This window comes from Gigantopelta aegis, chromosome 8, assembly GCF_016097555.1.
Source record: "Gigantopelta aegis isolate Gae_Host chromosome 8, Gae_host_genome, whole genome shotgun sequence".
Classification (NCBI taxonomy): Eukaryota; Metazoa; Mollusca; class Gastropoda; order Neomphalida; family Peltospiridae; genus Gigantopelta; species Gigantopelta aegis.
In genome coordinates this window covers 20,630,831-20,656,764 of record NC_054706.1, presented here as the reverse complement: position 1 = coordinate 20,656,764, position 25,934 = coordinate 20,630,831, and the positions used below count along the sequence as shown (strand labels likewise).

Below are 25,934 nucleotides of genomic sequence, written 5' to 3'. Positions count from 1 at the left end.
TAATTAATTACGTATACCCCCCCCCCCCCCCCCCCCAAAAAGAAAAAAAAAGAAAAAAAAGTTTGTTTTGTTTAACGACACCACTAGAGCACATTGATTTATTAATCATCGGCTATTGGATGTCAAACATTTGGTAATTTTGACATATAGTCTTAAGGAGGAAACGTACAAAATATATAATCACATTTTATTTACAACAAATGTACAAAATATATAAGTAAAGTCGTTTTGCAAACATTTGCCCACAGATGTTCTTCAGCCTCGTCTACTGGAAATATGAAAACTTTTAACGTGCTGTCTATCATCATAATATGATTTGTACTGCCAAAGGTTGCTCAGGTTTTCGGCATTTTCGATTTGCTCCCATTAACTCCCATGCAAATAACGGTTTGTTTTCAGCCAATCCCGTAGTCGTCATGGTAACTGCATGCGGTCTGCTACCAAGTGGTTTGTTGAGATGCGCGCGCAACCCGAATCTGAGATACAAGTTTGGAATTTTTCCGGCATTCTTAAAACGGAAACATCATGTACCTGGTTTATGGTTATTTTAAGGAGACGCAAAATTACGTCATTGCAATATTGACGTCATTCAAATTAAATATTAGCTATATTATTACAATGCTTCGCCACATTAAAATAAAAACTGGTCTACTAACCTTGACCCCTGTAAAATTTCTATAATAAGCAGACAACGCTCTTTACAGGTCGGTATTTATTTATTTATTAATTCTTGACAAAATATTAATTTTAAGTTTTAAAAGATGACAGAAATAAAAAGTACCTTCTGTCAAATATATCATATCAAAAATTTACCGTTGGATATGTTTTATTTATTGTGTATGAAGTCTCCCTCTGTTAAAATACCTACATACGCGTATGATAAAACAGGTTTAATAAAAATACAGATCTCGAAACAATCTTTATAGCCTGTGGGTTTTGTTTCTGAACAAAATATGCATTATTTTATTTTTAATATAGAAAAAATAAAGAAAGTTGCATTTAAAACACATTTACTTAGTATAGTAAATGCACGCAACTAATTGTTTATAGATTAGAAGACTTCGTTGTTAAATGTTTTGGAGATAAAAGGGGAAAACAAACACAACACTCTTTAGAATGCACGTTTGAGACGTAATTAATATTACTAAGACAGTTCTATTACGTCCGCCATAAATTTCTATAAATAGAGACGACGTATTGTTTGACGTCATTCCTATTTTAGTAAATTGGCAATAAAAAATGAACACGCAAAGTCCGAGAACGTCAAGGTCTCGTTCCAATACTCCCCCACCTGGACCGAGACCTTCCTCTCGATCCCGAACTAGATCCCCATCCAACGCTATAACTACAACCAACCCTCTGTCAACATCCGTTATCAAGGCTCCCGAAGATCTTCTCCTTGATGAGGCCAGACGACGCAGAAGAGAAAATAATTTAAATGGTAGCACGAAGCGAAAGCGATCTCGATCGAAATCAAGCAGCCAAAAGCGACGTCGAGGGAAAAAAGGTGGAAAGGGAAAATCGGGGAAAGGGAAAAAGGGAGGAAAGAAATAAGCAGGGTTAGCAGAAGCAACCCATATTAATTAACACGGCCCTTTTAAGGGCCACACACAGGTCACGAATGAGAGTTTTGCCATTCGATTACATCAATCTCACATACTTAGGCCCTAGTAGTAAAACGTTTAATAATAATAAATTAAAACACTACTACTACTACTACTATTACTACTACTACCACTACTACTAATCATAATAATAATAATTCAAAATGAATGATCTGGTAATAATCGTATTGACTGTGACACAGGTAGGCGTAAATATGCCACGCTTGATTGTGACATAGGCTTAACGCGTCTGCAAACGAGGAGAAAATAAATATATAAATATTTTTTCCTCTAAGTAAAGTAATTGAAACAATTTGAGACTCACGTAAAATGTTAGAAGAAAATAAGCCATGTTGGAGTTGCCAAGCGGAAGGCCGTGACCCCCCCCCCCCCCCCGGGGGACCAACCAGCCAAGACGCGGCCTTCTGCTTCTTCCAGGGACCAGTGGCAGCTCTCGAAGCAAAAAATCAAAAGTCAGTACGCCAAGTACGTGATCGGTGACGTCTCGGATCCCTACAAACTGCCAGGCGGGATCCAAGAGGAAGAATTTAAGACCTTCCCGGATGGCAACCAGATCGCCATCCATCCTGGGGATCTACGGGGAATCGGGCAGGTCCTGGTCATCACCTCGCGCCGGGATGGATTGTATAGACAAGGGATCCTCTACAAAGAGATGGACAATCACACCGTCCACAGGATCATCAAGATCATCGCCGGCGCCCAGTACCTCCCACTGGCCCAATGCCTATGGGCGCACGACTTCAGGAAGTTGGTGCCCCAGTTCAACGACAGCTACATCATCTCGTCCCCGTAGACGCCAACCTTAACTAGGACAGGTAACCTCCTTTTTGGGCTTAGTTGGACTTTAAACATTTTTCGATCGAGCTTCCAAATTCTTATGTTTATTTTTTTTATAAATAGTCCAACGCATTTTACTTTGGCGCCCGTTCAGTTGCTCAAATCACCTTAAAACCTTTTCGGCCGAGCAGTCAAACTTTTTTGGGTTTAAATTCTTAGTCCGGACATGATGTTAGGTGCAGTTATTCTCCGCAGACTTAGGTTTTTCCAGGTAGAACCGAAGGAATCGAAATTCAGCCAATCAGAGCACGGCCCATATTCGGTGTCTACTATTTGGTCCGCGCAGTCGCTGGACCCTACTAAATACTTGTATTCCAAATTCTGTCCACTTCAAGCTCACCCCCCCCCCCTCCTGTCCTAGACTTAGTCACTGGCGAAGTCAGAGATTAAGCCCATGGCAGGCGTGCATGAAGCTTTCGTGGCATATATGTACGTTAAACCTTTACCACCACCACCATGTAATGAAAGGGCACTTTTTTAAATAATGTTTTCTTAAAAATCGTCTAGAAACTAAATATTTGGTTGTATTTGAACAGCCACACGAGAAAAGTTCCTAACATATGGGTTCTACGAAGACATTCTTGCAACTTGCATGATTTTCTTCGAATTACAAATATTATTGAAAAATTAACATTTTTAAATAAATAATAATTATTATTATGTATCATAAGAATATTTTTTTAATCATATTTTTGCTTTCAAAAATGTTTTCATCTGTAGGCCTATACACAGGGCCGTAACTAGGATGTTTTGTTGGGGGGTGGGGGGTGGGAGGTAGGGGTGCTCAACTGAATAGTTAATAGTCTAAAACTCTTTAAACGGTTAAGAAGCGAATTTTCTTTAACTTTCTATAATTATTTTCCGGATTTGCTCCCCCCCCCCCCCCCCCACTAGCTACGGCCCAGACACATGTATATTAAATTTGTATTTATTCAATGAGACCCAGTTAATAGATAAAATTGAAATTTTGAATAAAAGTCAGTATCTATCTGTGATATTTGTATTTTTGCACAGTTCTTTACACTCCTTTTATTTAAATCTTGAATTTTTATATTGATGTTGATGATCACTTGTTTGCATTACCATAGTTTGACACCCAATAGCCGATGTATTTTTCGTGCTGGGGTGTCGTTAAACATTCATTAATTCATTCATACATTGATCCAATAATTAACTCAGGGTATACTGAATGTGTAACCTCCTGTAAATAAATGGGTTTGGGTGTGACCGAAATGTTAAACAAAAAGAACAACAAGAAAAGTTTATTCGTTCCTACAGGCCTGCCAAAGCATGCTTTGTTTTATGTAATGACATCGACCAACGAATGTGCTTACAGAAAAAAGGGCCCTAGGTTTTTTTTGTTTTTTTTTTGTTGTTGTGTGTTTTTTTGTGTGTTTTTTTAGTAACCGTGGTCGAAAACATAACATTTTGTCACTATGGTTGAAATTGGGGTGTTGATGTCATGAAAGAATAAGATGACATTTTCTGAAGTTGGTGCGAACAAAACTGCTAACAGTCTATCATTAAATGTGTATATCTCCGGAACTAAAACACTTTAATGTGTTAAATATGGGAGATGAATCTAGCGAGCTGTCACCCACCCTGATTGTTTTGGTTTTCTTGTATGGATTTTTTTTTTTTTTTTTCAAAGCTGCAATCTCGCCTCACATTAATTATCATAATTTCATTTAAACATGCAAACACACCTACAGTTTTAATGAATTGTGTTTGACAGTAACACAGTTGTAATAGATAATAGAAACATGTTTATAGTGCGCCCCACGGGGAACACATTGTTTGATACTATGGAATTTACAAGTTATTTATTTCTGAGCCGCTTGTTTTCTAAATTACACACACAAATAGTATATTTTTGTTATTTCCAAAACACTTTTATTTTTATTTTTACGTCAAACCAAACTTAAATTATTTACAAAAACAACATTTTTGTTTGAGGATGGGAAGGACTATATGTAATATTCCGATCAGAACAGTCCCCTTCCCCACGTATTATATTGTGTTTGGGGTTTTTAAAAATGTATTTCCGGGGACGCATGACCCGACCCTTCCCTAAAAACACCACTAGCCAGTCTAGACTTCCTCTACACAATTTCCTGTTCTCCGAAACCGTCCACTTTTATGCTCGAAATTGTCTTTACAGTACGCACATTCCATCGCAGAAACACAAAACGAACCCATGTTGTAACGTCGCTTGGTATGAGACGGCCCCTGTGGGCGATCACCTGACCTAGGTTACAATATATGTCAGCGAGCTTTGTAATTCTTGCGACGGAGTGTCAAGAAGTTTAGCTCAATGTGGGTGCTGTTGGATTTGTTTCTGTAGTGTGTGTATTAGTGATTAATATGTGGATTTTTAAAATCAATTAACTCGAAAATTATCGATGTAATGGTATTTGACGTCAAATATAGGATTGTTGTGGTATTAGAGCGCAAATCTTTGACTACCGTGGAGTGGGCAGCGATTGCCCAAAAATTACATAGCATGGTCTCTGACTGTAACGAGAGCGTATTTATGTCCTAATGTCTGTCTAGCTCTCTTACAATCAGAGTACTCGGGCTAACAGTATAGTTGCTAATCAGTTTTCAGTTGTTTCCTGTTTGGTGTTGGTCGATATTATAATAGTACAGTATTACCGTTAAATCCTCAATTTATTATGGGAAACATCCTTGAACATCAGAGGCTGGGCCCACATAAAGTATGTTTCTGCCTGCCTGCCTGCCTGCCTGCCTGTTTGCCTGCCTGCTTGAAAACAAGCACACAGACAAAGAAACCCACATTCTCCTTTCTCCTCTCCCTCTTAATTTCTGGTTTTAATGAGAATAAGTAGAGCGCAAGATCAAAAACGAAGAAAATCAAAACAACCTCCGCTAAAATCATCTTTATTGAGGGAGGGAACTGACAAAATATCGGGGGGCCAACTAACAAAAAGTCGGGGGCGAACTAACAAAAAGTCTGTAGCGAACTAACAAAAGGTCGGGGGCGAACTGATAAATAGTTGGGGAGAACTGATAATCAGTTGGAGGCAAACTGAAACTGGGGTCGAACCGGTCTCACTAGGGACGAACTGGTTTTGGGGCGAAACGTCTGGTACTCCTTTTTAGAAGAATGAGTTGTCTCCCTTTGCGGAAAGATGAGTTATCTTTCGTCTTGTGGGGGAATGCCAGGCGTTATGAAACTAAGTTATATTTTTTGAAAACTTGGTAAGTGTGAATGTATACAGCAAATGTGTAGTTTAATTAATCAAAACCATTCCTTGAAGGCTTGATCATGTATTCGTTTTGTTGTGACATTTATAAGACCGTGACTGCCGTCTGTAAAATCTTCAGTCATTGCGAGTCATTGACTCTTTGCTCTCCTCAGAAATTAGCATAACGTAATTGTTAAATTGTAAATGTTACCAAACTGATAATAATATACAACAATAAAATTAATATCTGTTCATGTTTCACTGTCTTTTATAATTATACTAACCATCCTTACTTTTACCACTAATAATAATTAATTTAATCACTGTGACTGTCATTTTGAAGTTTTTAACTGCTCATTAATAATTAATTACTAACCATTCTCACTGATTAACTTTATGACTATCGCTATATAACTACCACTGTGAAATAGTTAATTATTAATCACGCAGGCATGACAATCTTCCATGGATCCGAGGAAATCTGCGGGTTTGAAAGCAATTTAGGTTGTTTCTGTGAATCGTCCAAATCCGAGGAGTTTTTTTTGGGGGGGGTGTAGGTACCTTTATTTTGTCACTCAGATGGTCTAAATACATTTTTCTCAATATTTCTAATCTGCTTTCGTGCCGTGTTGGGTTACTTCACGCTTTAGACCTCCCCCTCACGGCCTTTGGCCGTGTACTGTCCGCTTTGCGCACAGTTCCAAAGCTTTCAGCTGATTTCATCAAGTGTCATTGTCATGCCTGATCACTGTTGTTTTGAAGTTTTCACTGTCAGTAAGAGTACGCGACAAATTCGGCAAACCCTAATTTCCGAACCCTAATTTCCATCACCTGACAAGTTGACACGCAAACATTTTGTAGTAAAACCGATAATTAAATATAACAGGAAGTTATTAGTAAGTAACCAAGTATATAAGCATAGCAATATTGTTTTATTTTGACATTGGTTACAATTAATTTGCCAGATTGCTACAAAAGCAACACACCTCGCCCACCCATTCTGCAAATTTGTGATAATTCGGAACACCTCAGCTGATTACAAATGGAAATAGGCTGAAGTTTTCTGAATAATCAGAATATTCCGATAGACAGTATGACTCTCGGTGACATGCATTCTATTTTGTGTTAAGGAATATAGCACTGTTTTCTTTTTCTGAAGGAAACATTTGGTTTCAGTTTCAATTTCTCAAAAACAATATAAATTAACAGTATAAAATTTTCACCTTGCAAATTTGTCACAGGGAGCTTTTTTCTGCACCGCGAGATATGTTTTATGGGCGTGATCGCGCCTGTCAAATGGCAGTCACTGCTTAAAATTGTTTAGGATTTGTATAATAGTGTGAATTATTATGATATTCACGATATATCATAATAATTCACAATCTTAAGAATAATCTTACTGGCTCTTCTCAAATTCAACTAGCCATCCAGTTATCACATTGAAATTTAACTGTGCAGCTAAAATCAAAACTAGACTGTTCTCTGTTGAATAATAACCATGTGTCCTTCGCTGTATAATATAGGCCGTTTGCTTCAAAAGCAAACCGATGAATTGGTATGTAACTTTATACGGTAATGAATAAAATTAAAATTCATATAAAAACATGTTCTTAAGTTTTAAACCCATACCAACTCATGTATAACATTTTTATAAAAAAGAAATCCAGTATAAATAAAAATGTTACTTTACAAATTACTATTAAATTATACAGATTAATTCTAATTTTTAATACAGGGATGAAGTCAAAATGCTAGAACAGCCAAGGTATGCAGCTTGAACTGCATTGTCTCTGAAATAAAACAATAATGCAGCACAAAGAGAATAAAGGTAGAACTGTGCATTCTGGAGTATATAACCTAGTCTAAGGGTGGCAGTCCTCTGTGGTGATGCAAGACGGATGAAATAAACTGTGGCAGTGCCAAGAGGGGTAAAATGTCCAGAAAGGGATTTCCTTTGGTGTGGCTGGCCTTCTATAGATGAAACTCGCACACATTTGCATTTAATTTGGATATTGTAAATGCTACAGTAGTAGGCCACGAATAAAATAAAAATCAAAAAGAAAAATAAATGTGTGGAAAAAAACCAAAACACATTTTACCAAAATATAACTCAAAATATAGAGCATATATGTCTTCTGCTGTCAGATCTGTAGTTCGTGCCAACACAGACGTAGTTTCTGGTTTTGCCAGAATTAGCCCTGCTGGCCCTACTTGTATAGAAAAGTATTAGTAGCTAATATGTTTTGCAGTAATCTAAACTGAAACCATTGAAAGCTAGAATCTTTCACACATCGAAATGGTAAAACATAATATTTTTCCCAATCAGTTTGAACTTAAAAGTCTGAACCACATTGTTAACAACTAGATAAATTATTCTCCTATCTTTAATTTCCATTAGATTTTTCCCACATTTTGTACAGACAAAAATCTCGAAAAAAACCCCATCACAATGACACCGATTGCACATATTAGATGATATCCATGTCACCAATATCGACTTCACTGAAATCGCCTATAATGTACCGGTTACCATTTTGCCTTTTTATGGAATACTCTTTAAGAGGGGTGAAAGGATGTGACATCGTCTTAGATTATCTAACAGCATTATAACATGCGTTGTTGTATAAAAGCATTCGTAATGATGTCGCATATAAATTTTGGAGGCTTCCACCCCTCTTGCAGAGTATTCCGCAAAAAAGTAACATGACAGACGACATCTTTATTTTAAAACATTCTGAACAGCTTGCCACCAAACCTCCCTCAGATCTCATTCTCTTTAAGAACTCGAATCATTTGCCTTTCATGGCTAGTCCTTGTTGAGCAAAACAATTTGCCAAATTATCAATTAAACTTCAAAAATTGCAGAAATTGTCAGTTATTTTCTAAAAAAATGTCAATTATTACATGAAATTATTTTGCCAAACTAAAATAAAATTTGCCAAATTGCTTTCAAAATTCGCAGTTGGTGAGTGCCAGAGCTAACCTGCCTTTAAAAACACTCAATTTGCTCTTTTTTAGAATTTTGGGACATCCCCATCCCAACCCCTACAATTGCCCATGGCACCCAGCAATGCTGTGGAGTTGTTACTTCTCCACAAAACTTTTTTTTTTGCATGTATTCAGGATTTTTTTCAGTGGCAATTTTTTTTGCCATGGTCATCTTCTTAATTGCAGGAGTTGGCTCCCCCTTATAAAATTCTAGATCCGCCCCTGCTAATGCTATCAAACCTTTTCTGCTCTCTAGAGAATCAATTCTCTGCCCAAGTTTCTATTGAACACATGTTATACACGGTTTTGTTATATACTGGAAATAGTGGTTTCCACACTTTATCTTTTCTTTATAAAAATGAGTATAATGCTAAAAGGGTTGTAGTAAGTTAGTGTTATTTTTATGAATGGCTTGCTGTTATTTTGTTTAAAATAGCAGGTGAAAAGAAATGTGTCCTGCTAACAACAAAATGTGGCCTGATGGAAGTATGACAGCACAGGTTGATGGAAGGACTTGAGATAGTGTGTGAAAAATTAGCACCACTCAGGGCTTACACTGGAACAAATGTTTGTTTAGTCAATTTTCAGAAATGTAGAGTTTTTCTTAGAAAATAATTAAAATGTGGTTAATTTGAGGAATATTTATTAGCCAAAGTCTAAATTTTATAGCCATTTTGTATAAAAATTAGCAATTGGCTAATTTGTCAATATACAGGGTGATCCCTGTCACTGAGATGTATTTTAAGGTATTAATGGAATTAAAATGCATAATCACGAGCTAAATAATAATGAGATAGTTGTCCTCTTTCTCTTAAAAAAAAAAAGGACCTGCAATTGTTTTTGTGTTTTTTGGCAGTTGAATTTCTATTTCACCTGCAAGGTCTAAAAAGTTTACTGCTTTTCACAGGCCACTATTTCGAGCCCTGTCAGAGAATGTGCAATTTGCATGGTTACAGCATTGATTGCTCTCAGTTGACTAGGAGATATTTCTCATCCAGATTACTTGCTTGCGATTGATACATCAAAAGCCATGGTATGTTTTGCAACCCATGCAATTAAGAAAATGTCCATTGCAAACCCCCCCCCCCCCCCAAAAATGAATGTAGTCCACAATAAAAAGAAGGTGGACTAATGGAGGAGCACAGGTTGAGGGGAGGGCTTGGGATGGTGTGTGAGAAGTTGGGACAACTGAGATGTATTTTAAGGGATTAAAAGTGCCACACAGATTTTATTAACTCCATGGCATTGCTGGTTGCCAATGATGTCAGAATGTTACAGGAGCTGTGCAGTCCTGTTTATAAATGGGAAAGTGCATTATATAAAGGATTACCTTGCAGCTTTATCATTACAGGGTTCGCACGCATCCTGGAAAACGCTGGAAAGTGCTTAAGTTTTATTTTCATCCTGGAAAGTGCTTAAAACTCCTGAAAAGATGAATTAACCCCCTAATTAAGAATGGTTCCCTCCCATTCTGCCTACAACCCACTTTGCCTACACCCATTTTGCCTACAACCCAGTATGCCTACACTCAGTTTGCCTACAGTGTGAAAAAGTGACATCCCCAGTTCGTAGTGGGACAATCCCTATTATTTTGTTTTATTTTTTATTTAAAATGGGAGGAACACCTTAAGAATAGCCTATATGGCAACAGTAATTGTTCTCTCTTCCTATTGATCAAATATTGAAATAAAGAAGCCATGCATTTCATGATATTAAAAACACCAGGATGACCAAAAACACTTTGAATGTACAGAAATGGATAATCTAAACAATAAAATCTAAGTAAAGTATGATTTCAGAACTTCAAAAACAGCTCTAATAGTAAAAAATATGCCTTAGTGTTTAAAAACTAGGGTATGTCCATTAATGTTCACGCAGAGCTGCTTGTGCTTGTATTAATCGAGACCCATACACTGATAACTGTAAATGATGAATGGTTGCTTGCCTAGTCCTGTAAGGGCCCAAGGCATTCTGTCATATTACTGGTTGATTGATTACTCACTCTGAGCTAGCATTTCAAACAATTCCCAGCAGATTGATATCCACCAATATGCGCTGGACTCGTCAGATGCATACTTTTAGATAAGCATTGGGGTTGGGTTTTTTGCATTTTCACTTCCTGGATAAACTTTTTTCAAGACCTGTGATTGTGTGAATATGTAGTTATAAATAATGGTGAGTATAAGTTGGGTCTATAATATATTTTAAAATTATTAGATAATATTATAGATGTACCAGGGAATATTTTGTTTTCCAATTTTTGATTAGCAACAGTTGTTAATTGATTGAAAATTGATTAGTAGCAACTATTTAACATTTAGAATTGTGTAGTGACCTCTGATACTTGCATATAATAAATTGTGACACAGTATTAAACAAAATGTTGCCTGATTTATGTTAATGTCAGAGAGTAATACTATTTTTAATAATATCTATTTTTGATTTTATCTTTAATACTATTTTTAATATTCTCTTTTTATGCATTTATCAGAAAATATACTATATAGATTTGGGCTTTTGGCCAGAAAATAATTTGAGGGTATATTTTTGCAATATCTATGGAGATGTAAAGAAGTAATTCATAGACTGTGAAGACATTGTTGTAATCTGTGGACTGTGAAGATATTGTAACAGTTGTAATCTATGGACTGTGAAGATATTGTTGTAATCTGTGGATTGTGAAGATATTGTAACAGTTGTAATCTGTGGACTGAAGATATTGTTGTAATCTGTGGATTGTGAAGATATTGTTGTAATCTATGGACTGTGAAGATATTGTTGTAATCTGTGGATTGTGAAGATATTGTAACAGTTGTGATCTATGGACTGTGAAGATATTGTTGTAATCTGTGGATTGTGAAGATATTGTTGTAATCTGTGGATTGTGAAGATATTGTTGTAATCTGTGGATTGTGAAGATATTGTAACAGTTGTAATCTATGGACTGTGAAGATATTGTTGTAATCTGTGGATTGTGAAGATATTGTAACAGTTGTAATCTATGGACTGTGAAGATATTGTTGTAAACTATGGACTGAAGATATTGTAACAGTTGTAATCTGTGGACTGTGAAGATATTGTTGTAATCTGTGGATTGTGAAGATATTGTTGTAATCTATGGACTGTGAAGATATTGTTGTAATCTATGGACTGTGAAGATATTGTTGTAATCTATGGACTGTGAAGATATTGTTGTAATCTATGGATTGTGAAGATATTGTAACAGTTGTAATCTATGGACTGTGAAGATATTGTTGTAATCTATGGACTGTGAAGATATTGTTGTAATCTATGGACTGTGAAGATATTGTAACAGTTGTAATCTGTGGACTGTGAAGATATTGTAACAGTTGTAATCTGTGGACTGTGAAGATATTGTAACAGTTGTAATCTATGGACTGTGAAGATATTGTAACAGTTGTAATCTGTGGACTGTGAAGATATTGTTGTAATCTGTGGATTGTGAAGATATTGTAACAGTTGTAATCTGTGAACTGTGAAGATATTGTTGTAATCTATGGACTGTGAAGATATTGTTGTAATCTATGGATTGTGAAGATATTGTAACAGTTGTAATCTATGGACTGTGAAGATATTGTTGTAATCTATGGACTGTGAAGATATTGTAACAGTTGTAATCTGTGGACTGTGAAGATATTGTAACAGTTGTAATCTGTGGACTGTGAAGATATTGATAACAGTTGTAATCTATGGACTGTGAAGATATTGTAACAGTTGTAATCTGTGGACTGTGAAGATATTGTTGTAATCTGTGGATTGTGAAGATATTGTTGTAATCTATGGACTGTGAAGATATTGTAACAGTTGTAATCTGTGGACTGTGAAGATATTGTTGTAATCTATGGACTGTGAAGATATTGTTGTAATCTATGGACTGTGAAGATATTGTAACAGTTGTAATCTGTGAACTGTAAAGATATTGTTGTAATCTATGGACTGTGAAGATATTGTTGTAATCTATGGATTGTGAAGATATTGTAACAGTTGTAATCTATGGACTGTGAAGATATTGTTGTAATCTATGGACTGTGAAGATATTGTAACAGTTGTAATCTGTGGACTGTGAAGATATTGTAACAGTTGTAATCTGTGGACTGTGAAGATATTGTAACAGTTGTAATCTATGGACTGTGAAGATATTGTAACAGTTGTAATCTGTGGACTGTGAAGATATTGTTGTAATCTGTGGATTGTGAAGATATTGTAACAGTTGTAATCTGTGAACTGTGAAGATATTGTTGTAATCTATGGACTGTGAAGATATTGTTGTAATCTATGGATTGTGAAGATATTGTAACAGTTGTAATCTATGGACTGTGAAGATATTGTTGTAATCTATGGACTGTGAAGATATTGTAACAGTTGTAATCTGTGGACTGTGAAGATATTGTAACAGTTGTAATCTGTGGACTGTGAAGATATTGTAACAGTTGTAATCTATGGACTGTGAAGATATTGTAACAGTTGTAATCTGTGGACTGTGAAGATATTGTTGTAATCTGTGGATTGTGAAGATATTGTTGTAATCTATGGACTGTGAAGATATTGTAACAGTTGTAATCTGTGGACTGTGAAGATATTGTTGTAATCTATGGACTGTGAAGATATTGTTGTAATCTATGGACTGTGAAGATATTGTAACAGTTGTAATCTGTGAACTGTAAAGATATTGTTGTAATCTATGGACTGTGAAGATATTGTTGTAATCTATGGATTGTGAAGATATTGTAACAGTTGTAATCTATGGACTGTGAAGATATTGTTGTAATCTATGGACTGTGAAGATATTGTAACAGTTGTAATCTATGGACTGTGAAGATATTGTAACAGTTGTAATCTGTGGACTGTGAAGATATTGTTGTAATCTGTGGATTGTGAAGATATTGTTGTAATCTATGGACTGTGAAGATATTGTTGTAATCTATGGACTGTGAAGATATTGTAACAGTTGTAATCTGTGGACTGTGAAGATATTGTTGTAATCTATGGACTGTGAAGATATTGTTGTAATCTATGGACTGTGAAGATATTGTAACAGTTGTAATCTGTGGACTGTGAAGATATTGTAACAGTTGTAATCTATGGACTGAAGATATTGTAACAGTTGTAATCTATGGACACTGAAGGTATTGTTGTAAACTATGGACTGAAGATATTGTAACAGTTGTAATCTATGGACTGTGAAGATATTGTTGTAATTTATGGACTGTGAAAACATTGTTGTAATTTATGGACTGTGAAAACATTGTTCTAATCTATGGACTTTGAAGACAATACCATAATATATATATATTCTGTAAGACATTGTTGTAATCTGAAGCCGGGATGTAGTCCACTGGTGGTAAAGCGCTCCTTGATGCACTGTCAGTTTGGGATTGATCCCCATCGGTGGGCCCATTGGGCTATTTCACGTTCCAGCCAGTGCACCATGACTGGTATGTGCTACCCTGTCTGTAGGATGGTGCATATAATTTATAAAAGACTCCTTGCTACTAATGAATTTTTTTTCCTTCGAGTTTCCTCTCTGTGACTGTCAAAATTACCATATATTTGCCATCCAATAGCCATTGATTAATAAATCAATGTGCTCTAGTGGTGTCATTAAACAAAACATAACTTCTTTTTTTGTAATCTTGGTGGGAAATAGACTGGTGGTAAAGCGCTCACCTGATGTGCTAGGATCGATCCCCGTAAGTGGGCCCATTAGGCTCTTTCTCATTCCAGCCAGTGCACTATGACTGATATATCAAAGGCTATGGTATGTGTTATCATGTTTGTGGGATGGTGCATATAAAAGACTCTTTAAGTCATTAGCACAAGACAATAGCTAATGATTAATGAATTAATGTGCTCTAGTGGTTTTGTTAAGCAAAACAAACCGACACATGCCAGAAACTGTTTTCCAGGTAAAATATTTCTGTGGATTTGTGATAGATACACTGATCTTTAGATCAGTTGTTGAACAGTTGTTGTACCGGGGTATCATTAATGAAACATTCCTTTCCTTTATTTGTAGGTGAGGGACAAAGTGTGACAGACATAAAGATGGAACAAGATAGTATGTCTTGTTATGAAGACATTGAAAATCTAGAGTGAGTATCCTGCTACATAATATTTTGCAAGTTGGAAAAATTAGCACAATTTAATCATTATCAGTGGCGGCTCCAGAAAATCCATTTAGGAGGGAGCCCCAGTGACATGAGGTGGAATGCCAAGGGAACTTTGGGTGAGGTTTGGATGGGGATCGTAAAAAAAATTTAAAATTAATATATAATAAAATTATAACTATCTTAAAATTATAACACGTGTACATGATTAATTACAATATATGTATATTGGGAATTTTTAGCTTATAAATTGGGAATTTTCAGTGTCACTTTCTTTTGTGATGGGCCTGTTTTCGGATCCACAGAATGCCTGGATAAATCCATGGTTGCCTGCAGGATATCTGCAGAATTTAAACTGCCTTTTGTCAAATTACCAAAGTGAAAAGTAGAATCGTAATTATTTGAAAACTGCTACACCGTATATATACTGAGCCTTTCATTTACCATACATGTATGTTTGAAGAAAAGTTGAATTAGACTACCTAAATCTGTTGCTTTCAATTATGACATCCTGGAACACTGTATATGAATAATACATAATTTAAGTATGCAACTTTTTTTGTCTACCTCCAAATAGTTATAAAAGGCTAAACCAACTTTCTTATTATGTCGTATAAAATATTTTATAAATCTGCCATGAAATGTAGTTACTTTATGGCATGTTCTGTTGAGGTGTCATGCTTCATTGTCCATGTTTACAACATTGAGTCTGCTTTACAGTGTTTGTTTAATGTATACCATATACACATGTGAATGAATGAATGTTTAACGACACCCCAGCAGGAAAAATACACCGGCTATTGGGTGTCAAACTATGGTAAATGCAAACAGTAAGTGATGATCAACATCAATAATAAAAACACAGTGTAAAGGACTGTAAAAATACAAATATCACAGATATATATAATTAAAATTTAGAAGATATATACACATGTGAGTCACATTTTGTTATCTGCTTCTTAACTTGCCATTGGGCATGGCCGAAGTAGTTAACTGATAGTCCAAGCGTAAAAATAAATTGCCATGGGCATACGGTCATTGAATGCAAGAACCATGATTATAAGATATTAATTATCCTTATAAAAGCTGAATAATGACCGGGCCAGTTGCAAGTTTTTAAATCAATTGGCAAATTTAATTTTAATTTAGTGAAATAATTTCATGTAATAACTAATATAATGCTAATTTTTTTTTTTTAAATTGTGTTTCTGTAATTTTGTAATTTTAAGAGAGAATTTGATTTTTTTTTCTTCTCACCAAGAGCTAGCTAATTTTAATGTTCTTGTATATCAACATTTAAAACTGCTAGAAGGGTGAGATTTACCTCAGTCAGTAGAGCCCTCGCATGATTGAACCTCCAAGGAGATCAGACCTATTCGCTGATTGCTTTTTGCCCCATCCCAACCAGTGATCCATGACTGGTACATAAACTGATACCATATAGGTAATACTTGTTGGTGTACTTTAGTGCAGAAGGTATTTTTAAATGTTACATTCCCTCCCTGAGTCCTTAACCATATGTCCAGCGCCATATAACTGTAAATAAAATGTGTTGAGTGCATTGTTAAATAAAACATTTCCTTCCTTCCTTTAGATCTGTGTTGTATATTTACCTTGCTTCATACCCTTTAGTCTAGCCTATTATGTAAACGTTTCCCAACATTTGTCAAATAGCTAACATCTTTGTTTGGCTTAAATTTGAGTTAAACCTTTTATAAGTTATCTTGTCCATTTCAATAAAAAAAATTTTTTTTTATAACATAGTAGACCATTGTGTGTCATTTTTTTTCAAACAGTCGGTTTAATTTTTTTTACACTTTTCAATATAAAACATCACAGTAGTCCATTGTGTGTGACATTGGTGGCAAAAAATCACATTAAAATGTTTTACACTTTTCTATAGCATATTGTATGGGGTCCCGTGAGCAATGGGGGGGTCATGAATGTTCAGCCAAATTGGCCGTGAATTGCAAACAATAATCGTAAAATCCACACAACCTTCTAAAACATGGTTCGCACCGTCTTGAAAAGTGCTTGAATTTAGGAGAAACCCTTCTTTGAAAAGTGCTTGAATTTAGGAGTTTGAAATGAAAAGTCCTTGAAAAGTGCTTGAATTTCATGTCAGTGCGACTAGCGCGTCATTTTAACCAGACATTACGGAACAATCTCGAAAGAAATTTAGCATTTTTACTTCCGTGTTCGTACTTTCATTCCAGCACTCACGACATTCCGTGACCCGAATGTACTCGGCCCATTCCGGGACAAATGCTATGTTCCGAATGCCTCAGCCGAGATTTACTGATTAATGATGAGCGTAATAGCCTCGTTTTGAGAACTGCAAACAATAGTCAGGCGAGACGACACGGAATCACTTAGATTCACTGCTAGAGTAAATACTTTACTGATATGCTGACATTACTGGAGGTTGACAATATACATCAGTTTAACATGATTAAGCCTAAATTACTGGAAAACTTTAAATTCTTGCCAACTAGAAAAGGACATTTGTGAAGCTTACAATGCTAAACATGTTAAACTTAACAACATTATCTGCAAATGGTAAGTACTGTCTATATAAACATACATTTTCTATTAAAAAACATTGTTCGAAAAGGCTGGTTACGGTTTGTATTTATGGTCCTTGAAAACATAAGGTAGGTCCTTGAAAAGTGCTTGAATTTTATGGGTCCTTGCCTGTATGAACTATGTAAAACAGACAGCTCCAGGACCAAGTAAAAGTCTAGTATTAAGGGTATGACCTGGTTTAGAGAAGTTCTGAACCAATATTAAAAAGAGACCGTGAATAACATCTGTGTTTGAGGGTATTGCGGTTTACTGAGGTACAGGTTTTGAGAGGTGTCTCAATATACATGTAGTAGCTACCAGCTTTTAAAGCAAGTGGTATTTACATATTTTACAGTGGCTGTAAATTTGTTCTGAAGATAAAAGAGCTAGATAAATTTAATAAAAGGTAAAAGTATGCAAATGTCAAAGAAGAGATTTTAGATGTAATTTTAATGTTTTGTAGATAAATAATATAAATATTTTGTTTACGTGTGGGTGTTAATTTTTTTTTTTTTAAAGAAGATGTTTTGAATATTTAACATTTTGTAGATTTAATAGTGTGCTAATTTTCTTTTGTGTTTAGTGTATTCGGTCAGCTTTTCCTGAAGAAGAATTTTGAATATAAATTTTTTGTAGATTTAAAAAAAGAACAAAACAATAAAAATAAAAAAGTCTTTGGTAAAAATTTTTTCAAAGAAGATGTTCTGAATATTTAACATTTTGTAGATTAAAAACTCCAAAGGCTTGTTTGTTATGCTTGGACTTTGTTAATTTGAGTCTCCTATTCTAGTAGGAGGCGGGACGTAGCTCAGTGGTACAGCGTTCGCTTAATGCGCGGTCGGTCTAGGATCAGTGGGCTCATTGGGCTATTTCTCGCTAGAGCCAGTGCACCACGACTGGTATATCAAAGGCCGTGGTATGTGTCATTCTGTCTGGGATGGTGCATATAAAAGATCCCTTGCTGCTAATCGAAAAGAGTAGCCCATAAAATGGCGACAGCGGGTTTCCTCTCTATATCTGTGTGGTCTTTAACCATATGTCCGACGCCATATAACCGTAAATAAAATGTGTTGAGTGCGTTGTTAAATAAAACATTTCCTTCCTATCCTAGCATTGTATTAGTTCAGTGTAAGTACTAGGTCCTCTAGCTAACAACATACATGTACATGTACATGGTATACAGTGTAGTATTGCTATCAGAAACAAGATTTCACATCTAATCACAGTAAATTGATTTCTCAGTATTAAATATATTATCACCTGAACATTTGTTTGGAACTCCACAACCCAAGGGGGTGGGATCGATCTAGCTCTGTTGTGAGCATGCTTGCTTGAGGTGCTTTAGTGGCAGGATCGAATCTCCTTTGTGGATCCTTTGTCTGATTGGGGTTTTTTCCCTGCCCCAACCAGTGTCCCTTGACTGGTATATCAAAAATTGTGGTATGTGCTGTCCTATCTGCGGGAAAGTGCATATAAACGATCCATTGCTAATGAAAAAATGTAGCATGTTTCCTGTGAAGACTACGAGTCAAATTACCAAATGTTTCACATCCAATTGCTGATTGTTAATTGATCAAAGTGCTCTATAGTGGCAACAAAGCAAACTTTAACTTTAAAAAAAAAAAATCTGCTAATCTTACAATATGCAGCGTTCATTTGCACATTTCACATGTATTGGATGTCAAACATTTGATAATTTTTTACCTGTATTCCTTGAGGAAACCCAATGCATGTTCCAATAGCAGCAAGGGATATTTTATATCCAAAGGCAAGACTGCACATTTTTTTGGAAATGTTTTATTTAATGATGCACTCAACACATTTTATTTATGGTTATATGACATCAGACATGTGGTTAAGGACCACACAGATATTGAGAGGAAACCCGCTGTCGCCACTTCATGGGCTACTCTTTTCCATTAGCAGCAAAGGATATTTTATATGCACCATCCCACAGACAGGGTAGTACATACCATGGCAAGAGAGCACATGTACCATGGCCTTCGATATACTAGTCGTGGAGCACCGGTTGCTATTGGGGGGAAAAGAGATATTTTGATTTATATTATCTAAGATGAAAATCCGAATTTTCAAAGATTTTTGTGATTTTAGTGCAACTCAAAATTTGTTCCTGCCCTTTTTTCTTTGATAAAAAAAATTCAAGGGCCTGCAGTGTTTTTCAGATTTTGGGTTTTATATTATTTTCATGCTTATATTAATACGAAGACTTCGTTTTCAAAAGACCGGCTTCGTAGTTAGGCCATCGGTCTACAGGCTGGTAGGTACTGGGTTCGGATCCCAGTCGAGGCATGGGATTTTTAATCCAGATACCGACTCCAAACCCTAAGTGAGTGCTCCGCAAGGCTCAATGGGTAGGTGTAAACCACTTGCACCGACCAGTGATCCATAACTGGTGGGAAGTGCAAATAAAAGATCCCTTTCTGCTAATCGGAAAGAGTAGCCCATGTAGTGGCGACAGCGGGTTTCCACTCAAAATCTGTGTGGTCCTTAACCATATGTCTGACGCCATATAACCGTAAATAAAATGTACGTCGTTAAATAAAACATTTCTTTCTCTCTTTTTTTTCGTTTTCAAAAAACCAAATGTCATTGTGTTTACTGAGGTTCACTTGAATGGATTTTCTTACAGGTTTTTTCACCCGAACCTAACTCGTCACACTGCAGAGAGCATGCTGTTACAGAATGGGACGGACGGCACATACTTACTGAGACCAAGTTCGAAGACTGGAAAACACTGGGAATACGCACTCTCTGTCAAGTTTGTCTTGTTTTCATTTTTCTCTGTCACTTAAAGTTTGTTTTGTTAACGACACCACTAGAACACATTGATGTAGTCATCATCGGATATTGGATGTCAAACATTTGGTATTGCTGACGTAGTCTTAGCAAAGAAACCCACTACATTTTCCCATTAGTAGCAATTGATCTTTTACAAACACCATCACACAACAGGATATCACATACCATGGCTTTTGATAAACCAGTCCTTGTACACTGGCTGGAATGAGAATTAGCCCAATGGGACCGCGTATCGGGCGAACATTTTACTTCTCGGCTATGTCCCATCCCTTTTCTCTCTCAGAGGCCTCGACAATTTATACAAATGATTATTTTGTTTATGCAATTTAAAGCTTATCAAAATACATGTACCAATATGAACAGGTTAACATGTTTAATGAGTCTTCGTATTCTATTTAATTTGGCTAAAATGAAAATGGAATTTCAACTGTTATTTGGTTTTAAAAAGGGGCGGGATGTAGCCCAGTGGTAAAGCATCCACTTGGTGTGCGGTCGGTCTGGGATCGATACCCATCGGTGGGTCCATTGGGTTATTTTTCGTTCCAGCCAGTGCACCACGACTGGTATATCAAAGGCTGCGGTATGTACTATCTTGTCTGTGGGATGGTGCATATACATTATCCCTTGCCACTAATGGAAAAATGTAGCGACTTTCCTTTCTAAGACTATATATCAAAATTACCAAATGTGACATCCAGTAGCCGGTGATTAATAAATCATTGTGCTATAATGGTGTCGTTAAACAAAACAAACTTTAATTTTTTTTACTAAAAAAAACACAAAATCAAATCATTTGTTACCTATGAGAAAATACTCAACGACAGCAATTTTGAGCCTGCCTATGGCAATTATAAATTGGTAACTTTTGCAACAGATATAAAACCCAAAAATAGTCCCTTCAACAGATGGCAATGATTTTTATCTATCAGCAAAAAATCAGCAAAAGCCTGCCATCGGTGAAGCCCCTGACCGCAGTTGTTGTTGTTAAGTTCGAGCCCTGCAAGATGATTGGAACGAATCGGTTACAAACACAGTTCATTTTATCAGTCCAGTCTTGGGAAATTGGCAGTCCTGTAGGTGATGCTAAAGTATGAAATAGTATTGTGTTCACATTGATCATTGACTCGTTTAGGGCAAGACGTAGACCAGTGGTAAAGCACTTGCTTGATATCATGGTCAGTCTGAGATCGATCGGTGGGCCTATTGGGCTATTTCTCGCTCTAGCCATGGCACCACGACTGGTATACCAAAGGCCATGATATGTACTATCCTGTTCGTGGGATGGTGCACATAAAAGCTCCCTTGCTAGTAATGGAAAAATATAGCGGGTTTCCTCTCTAAGACTATATTATGTCAGAATTACCAAAAGTTTGACATCCAATAGCCGATGATTCATAAATAAATGTGCTCTGGTGGTGTTGTTAAACAAAACAATCTTTTAGCTTTAATTGTTTTACTAATTTATTTATTGAAGTGGTTTTCGGAGTGATGAGAAGCCATACAATTGTTTTGTGGTCCAATGATACGGAAAATGACGTCAAACAGGAGCATGTCACCCAAATGTGCATACAGCAAACTATGCACATAATGCATGAATAGCACATGGAATTGACAGAACTACTATGGATTATCGAAGGGAATGATTACCCAATCATTTTCAAAAATTTTCTTGACCAGATTTCAAGTAAATGTAATTCTGTATTCGTTCAATTAGTGCACAAGAACCTTTTTTCCATGAGTATATTAATCATATACAGCACACACTCATCAGGGCTTCTAGATTATGGTAGCCTCACTCCCCGTGGCTAGTGATATTCAATGTTGGGCTAGTAAATAACTACTATTGCCATGCCCGACGGCTAGTGAAAAACATTGTCAAATGCTGCAGTTAAGTCTATTTTGTAAATATGAATATCCTGCCCCTAACCCAACCCCAGGTATCGAAATAAGCATTGTGTGTGGTAACCTATTTACAGGTTACCACAGAATATAGCCTGGTAACCTATAGGTTACCACATTGGTACGAGAAACGAAATCTGAAAGTAAATTTATCCAGTGGGGCGCTGCTTAAACGTGGATTGTCAAAATTGTTTGCAACTGCACAAGTGCACATGAACATCGGTGCAATTTTGTACGAGAAAATGAAACACGAAAGTCCGGAATGGTTTACGTTCGGAAACAAAACTACATTGAAATTTTTGTCGAGAACGAAACACCGTTCTTAACTTTTCTTACATGTGATAACCTCCTGGTAACCTGAACGACCATTCTCGAATTATTTTGATGCCTACAACCTCCAAATGTTAGTGGTTTTAAGCTCTATCTCCCTCTTTAGATCATATATCTGATTATTACTATTATTTAGTAAAATTGTATTAACTTGAAGTAAAGTAGGGCTAGTGAATTTTTAATCATGGCTAGTAAATTTTTTAAATCACTGATCCTATGGCTAGTGGATTTTATAAAAAATTCTAGACGCCCTGCTCATATTCAAAATTGTATAGACTTGTAAATACAGTCTTCACCAGGAAAAGCGGGTTGCCATGGTCACTCCCCCTCCATACCTAGAAAGTTTTAGGAGAGCAGCAAATTCATCACCTTGCAATAAAATGTATGATGTGGTTGTTATTATTAATTGTTTATTGTTGTCATTATTAATTGTTTATTGTTGTCATTATTGTTTATTTTTGTCATTATTAATTTCAGATGTGACAAATCTGTGAAGCATTTCAATGTGAGTTGGACGGGCACAGAGTTCCAGTTTGGTCATGGAACATTCAAAAGTCTGCAGGATCTGCTCACACATTTCAGTAACCAGCCCCTCATTGGTGGCGAATCAGGTAAGAATCAGTACGCTGAACATTAACGTAAACATCTTTAACAATAGCGTCGGTATGTAGTGTATTTCTTTTGAAGACAGCTTCACTATTTGTCATACAAGAAGGGTGGTAGGCACACATTTCAGTAACAATCCCCTCATTGGTGGTGAATCGGGTAAGAATCATTACATTGAACATTGACGTCAACATTGTTAACAATAGCATGGGTATGTAGTGTGTGTCTGTATTTCGTGGCCTGAAAATTACAAGGTTCTATCTGCAATTTTTCCAAAAATGAGTTTTGTCCATCCTATTTGATAGAAGATAAAATTATCTACATAGTAAACAGTCCTAGAATATGATATTGTAAGACACATTTGTTATATTAAAACTATTGCAAAGACTTCTTTATGACTCCAATATGGCAGCTCCAAACTTCAAGTGGCGATTTCTCAAAATGAGGTTTTGTGCACATACAACCGTGTAATTCTCCACCCATGATTTGTCACATGAGAGGGTGGTAGGCACACATTTCAGTAACAATCCCCTCGTTGGTGGCGATTCGGGTAAGAACATTACATTGAACATTGACGTAAACATCGTTAACAATAGCGTGGGTATGTAGTGTGTGTGTGTATTGTGAAGACTACTTTACTATTTGTTACATGAGAAGGGTAGTAGGCACACATTTTAAATATTGCAAATTAAAACTAAAGTCCGAACCAAATTGTTATCAACTACAATAAATTACTAAATAAAATTAAATAAAAATTTCCTTCTTTCCTTGGTGGATCCATTCAGCTAACTGTGATTTTTTGTGCTCTTATGGTGTCATTAAATAAAACAATATTTTAATTTTATTTCAATGCTTGTATGTCCACATGATATTGTACTTTGTTATCTTGCAGGTCAACTTGTTCTGCTGTGTCGCCCCCATCCACGTGATATTGTACTTTGTTATCTTGCAGGTCAAATTGTTCTGGTGTGTTGCCGCCATCCACGTGATATTCTACTTTGTTATCTTGCAGGTCAACTTGTTCTGCTGTGTCGCCCCCATCCACGTGATATTGTACTTTGTTATCTTGCAGGTCAACTTGTTCTGCTGTGTTGCCCCCATCCACTTGATATTGTACTTTGTTATCTTCCAGATCAACTTGTTCTGCTGTGTCGCCCCCATCCACGTGATATTGCACTTTGTTATCTTGCAGGTCAACTGGTTCTGCTGTGTCGCCCCCATCCACGTCATATTGTACGTTGTTATCTTGCAGGTCAACTGGTTCTGCTTTGTCGCCCCCATCCACGTGATATTATATTTTGTTATCTTACAGGTCAACTCTTTCTGCTGTGTTGCCCCTATCCACGTGATACTGTACTTTCTTATCTTACAGGTCAACTCATTCTGCTGTGTTTCCCCTATCCATGTGATACTGTACTTTGTTATCTTGCAGGTCAACTCGTTCTGCTGTGTTGCCCCTATCCACGTGATACTGTACTTTGTTATCTTACAGGTCAACTCGTTCTGTTGTGTCGCCCCGATCCACATGATATTGTACTTTCTTGTTATCTTGCAGGTCAATTCGTTCTGCTGTGTCACCCCTGTCCACGTGATACTGTACTTTCTTGTTGATATCTTGCAGGTCATCTCGTTCTGCTGTGTCGCCCCTATCCACGTGATATTGTATTTTCTTGTTATCTTGCCGGTCAACTCATTCTGCTGTGTCGCCCCTATCCACGTGATACTGTACTCTCTTGTTAGCTTACAGGTCAACTCGTTCTGCTGTGTCGCCCCTATCCACGTGATAGTGTACTTTCTTGTTAGCTTACAGGTCAACTCGTTCTGCTGTGTCGCCCTATCCACGTGATACTGTACTTTCTTGTTAGCTTGCAGGTCAACTCGTTCTGCTGTGTCGCCCCTATCCACGTGATACTGTACTTTCTTGTTATCTTGCAAGTCAACTCGTTCTGCTGTGTCGTCCCTATCCACGTGATACTGTACTTTCTTGTTATCTTACAGGTCAACTCGTTCTGCTGTGTCGCCCCTATCCACGTGATAATGTACTTTGTTATCTTACAGGTCAACTCATTCTGCTGTGTTTCCCCTATCCACGTGATACTGTACTTTGTTATCTTGCAGGTCAACTCGTTCTGCTGTGTTGCCCCTATCCACGTGATACTGTACTTTGTTATCTTACAGGTCAACTCGTTCTGCTGTGTCTCCCCTATCCACGTGATACTGTACTTTCTTGTTATCTTGCAGGTCAATTCGTTCTGCTGTGTCACCCCTATCCATGTGATACTGTACTTTCTTGTTGATATCTTGCAAGTCAGCTCGTTCTGCTGTGTCGCCCTATCCTCGTGATAGTGTACTTTCTTGTTATCTTACAGGTCAACTCATTCTGCTGTGTCGCCCCTATCCACGTGATAGTGTACTCTCTTGTTATCTTACAGGTCATCTCGTTCTGCTGTGTCGCCCTATCCACGTGATAGTGTACTTTCTTGTTATCTTACAGGTCAACTCGTTCTGCTGTGTCGCCCCTATCCACGTGATACTGTACTTTGTTATCTGTACTTTGTTATCTTACAGGTCAACTCGTTCTGCTGTGTTTTCTCTATCCACGTGATACTGTACTTTGTTATCTTGCAGGTCAACTCGTTCTGCTGTGTTGCCCCTATCCACGTGATACTGTACTTTGTTATCTTACAGGTCAACTCTTTCTGCTGTGTCGCCCCTATCCACGTGATACTGTACTTTCTTGTTATCTTGCAGGTCAATTCGTTCTGCTGTGTCACCCCTATCCACATGATACTGTACTTTCTTGTTGATATCTTACAGGTCAGCTCATTCTGCTGTGTCGCCCCTATCCACGTGATAGTGTACTTTCTTGTTATCTTTCCGGTCAACTCGTTCTGCTGTGTCACCCCTATCCACGTGATACTGTACTT

General features: G+C 36.8%; 1 protein-coding gene across 4 annotated transcripts in view; it reads left to right on the top strand.

Moving 5' to 3' along the window:
- Positions 1 to 25,934, top strand: part of LOC121379108 (dual adapter for phosphotyrosine and 3-phosphotyrosine and 3-phosphoinositide-like) — a 54,713-nt gene that overhangs the window by 8,149 nt on the left and 20,630 nt on the right. For 2 of the 4 annotated variants that reach the window (XM_041507580.1, XM_041507581.1), the window contains exons 1-4: positions 5,613 to 5,684; positions 14,697 to 14,772; positions 20,003 to 20,131; positions 22,879 to 23,012. In XM_041507580.1, coding sequence (XP_041363514.1) covers positions 14,726 to 14,772; positions 20,003 to 20,131; positions 22,879 to 23,012 — 310 coding nt within the window. In that variant the 5' untranslated portion in view covers positions 5,613 to 5,684; positions 14,697 to 14,725. Of the gene's footprint in view, positions 1 to 5,612; positions 5,685 to 10,758; positions 10,835 to 14,696; positions 14,773 to 20,002; positions 20,132 to 22,878; positions 23,013 to 25,934 lie in introns of those variants that run through there. The other 2 variants (XM_041507582.1, XM_041507583.1) reach the window with 2 other exon arrangements.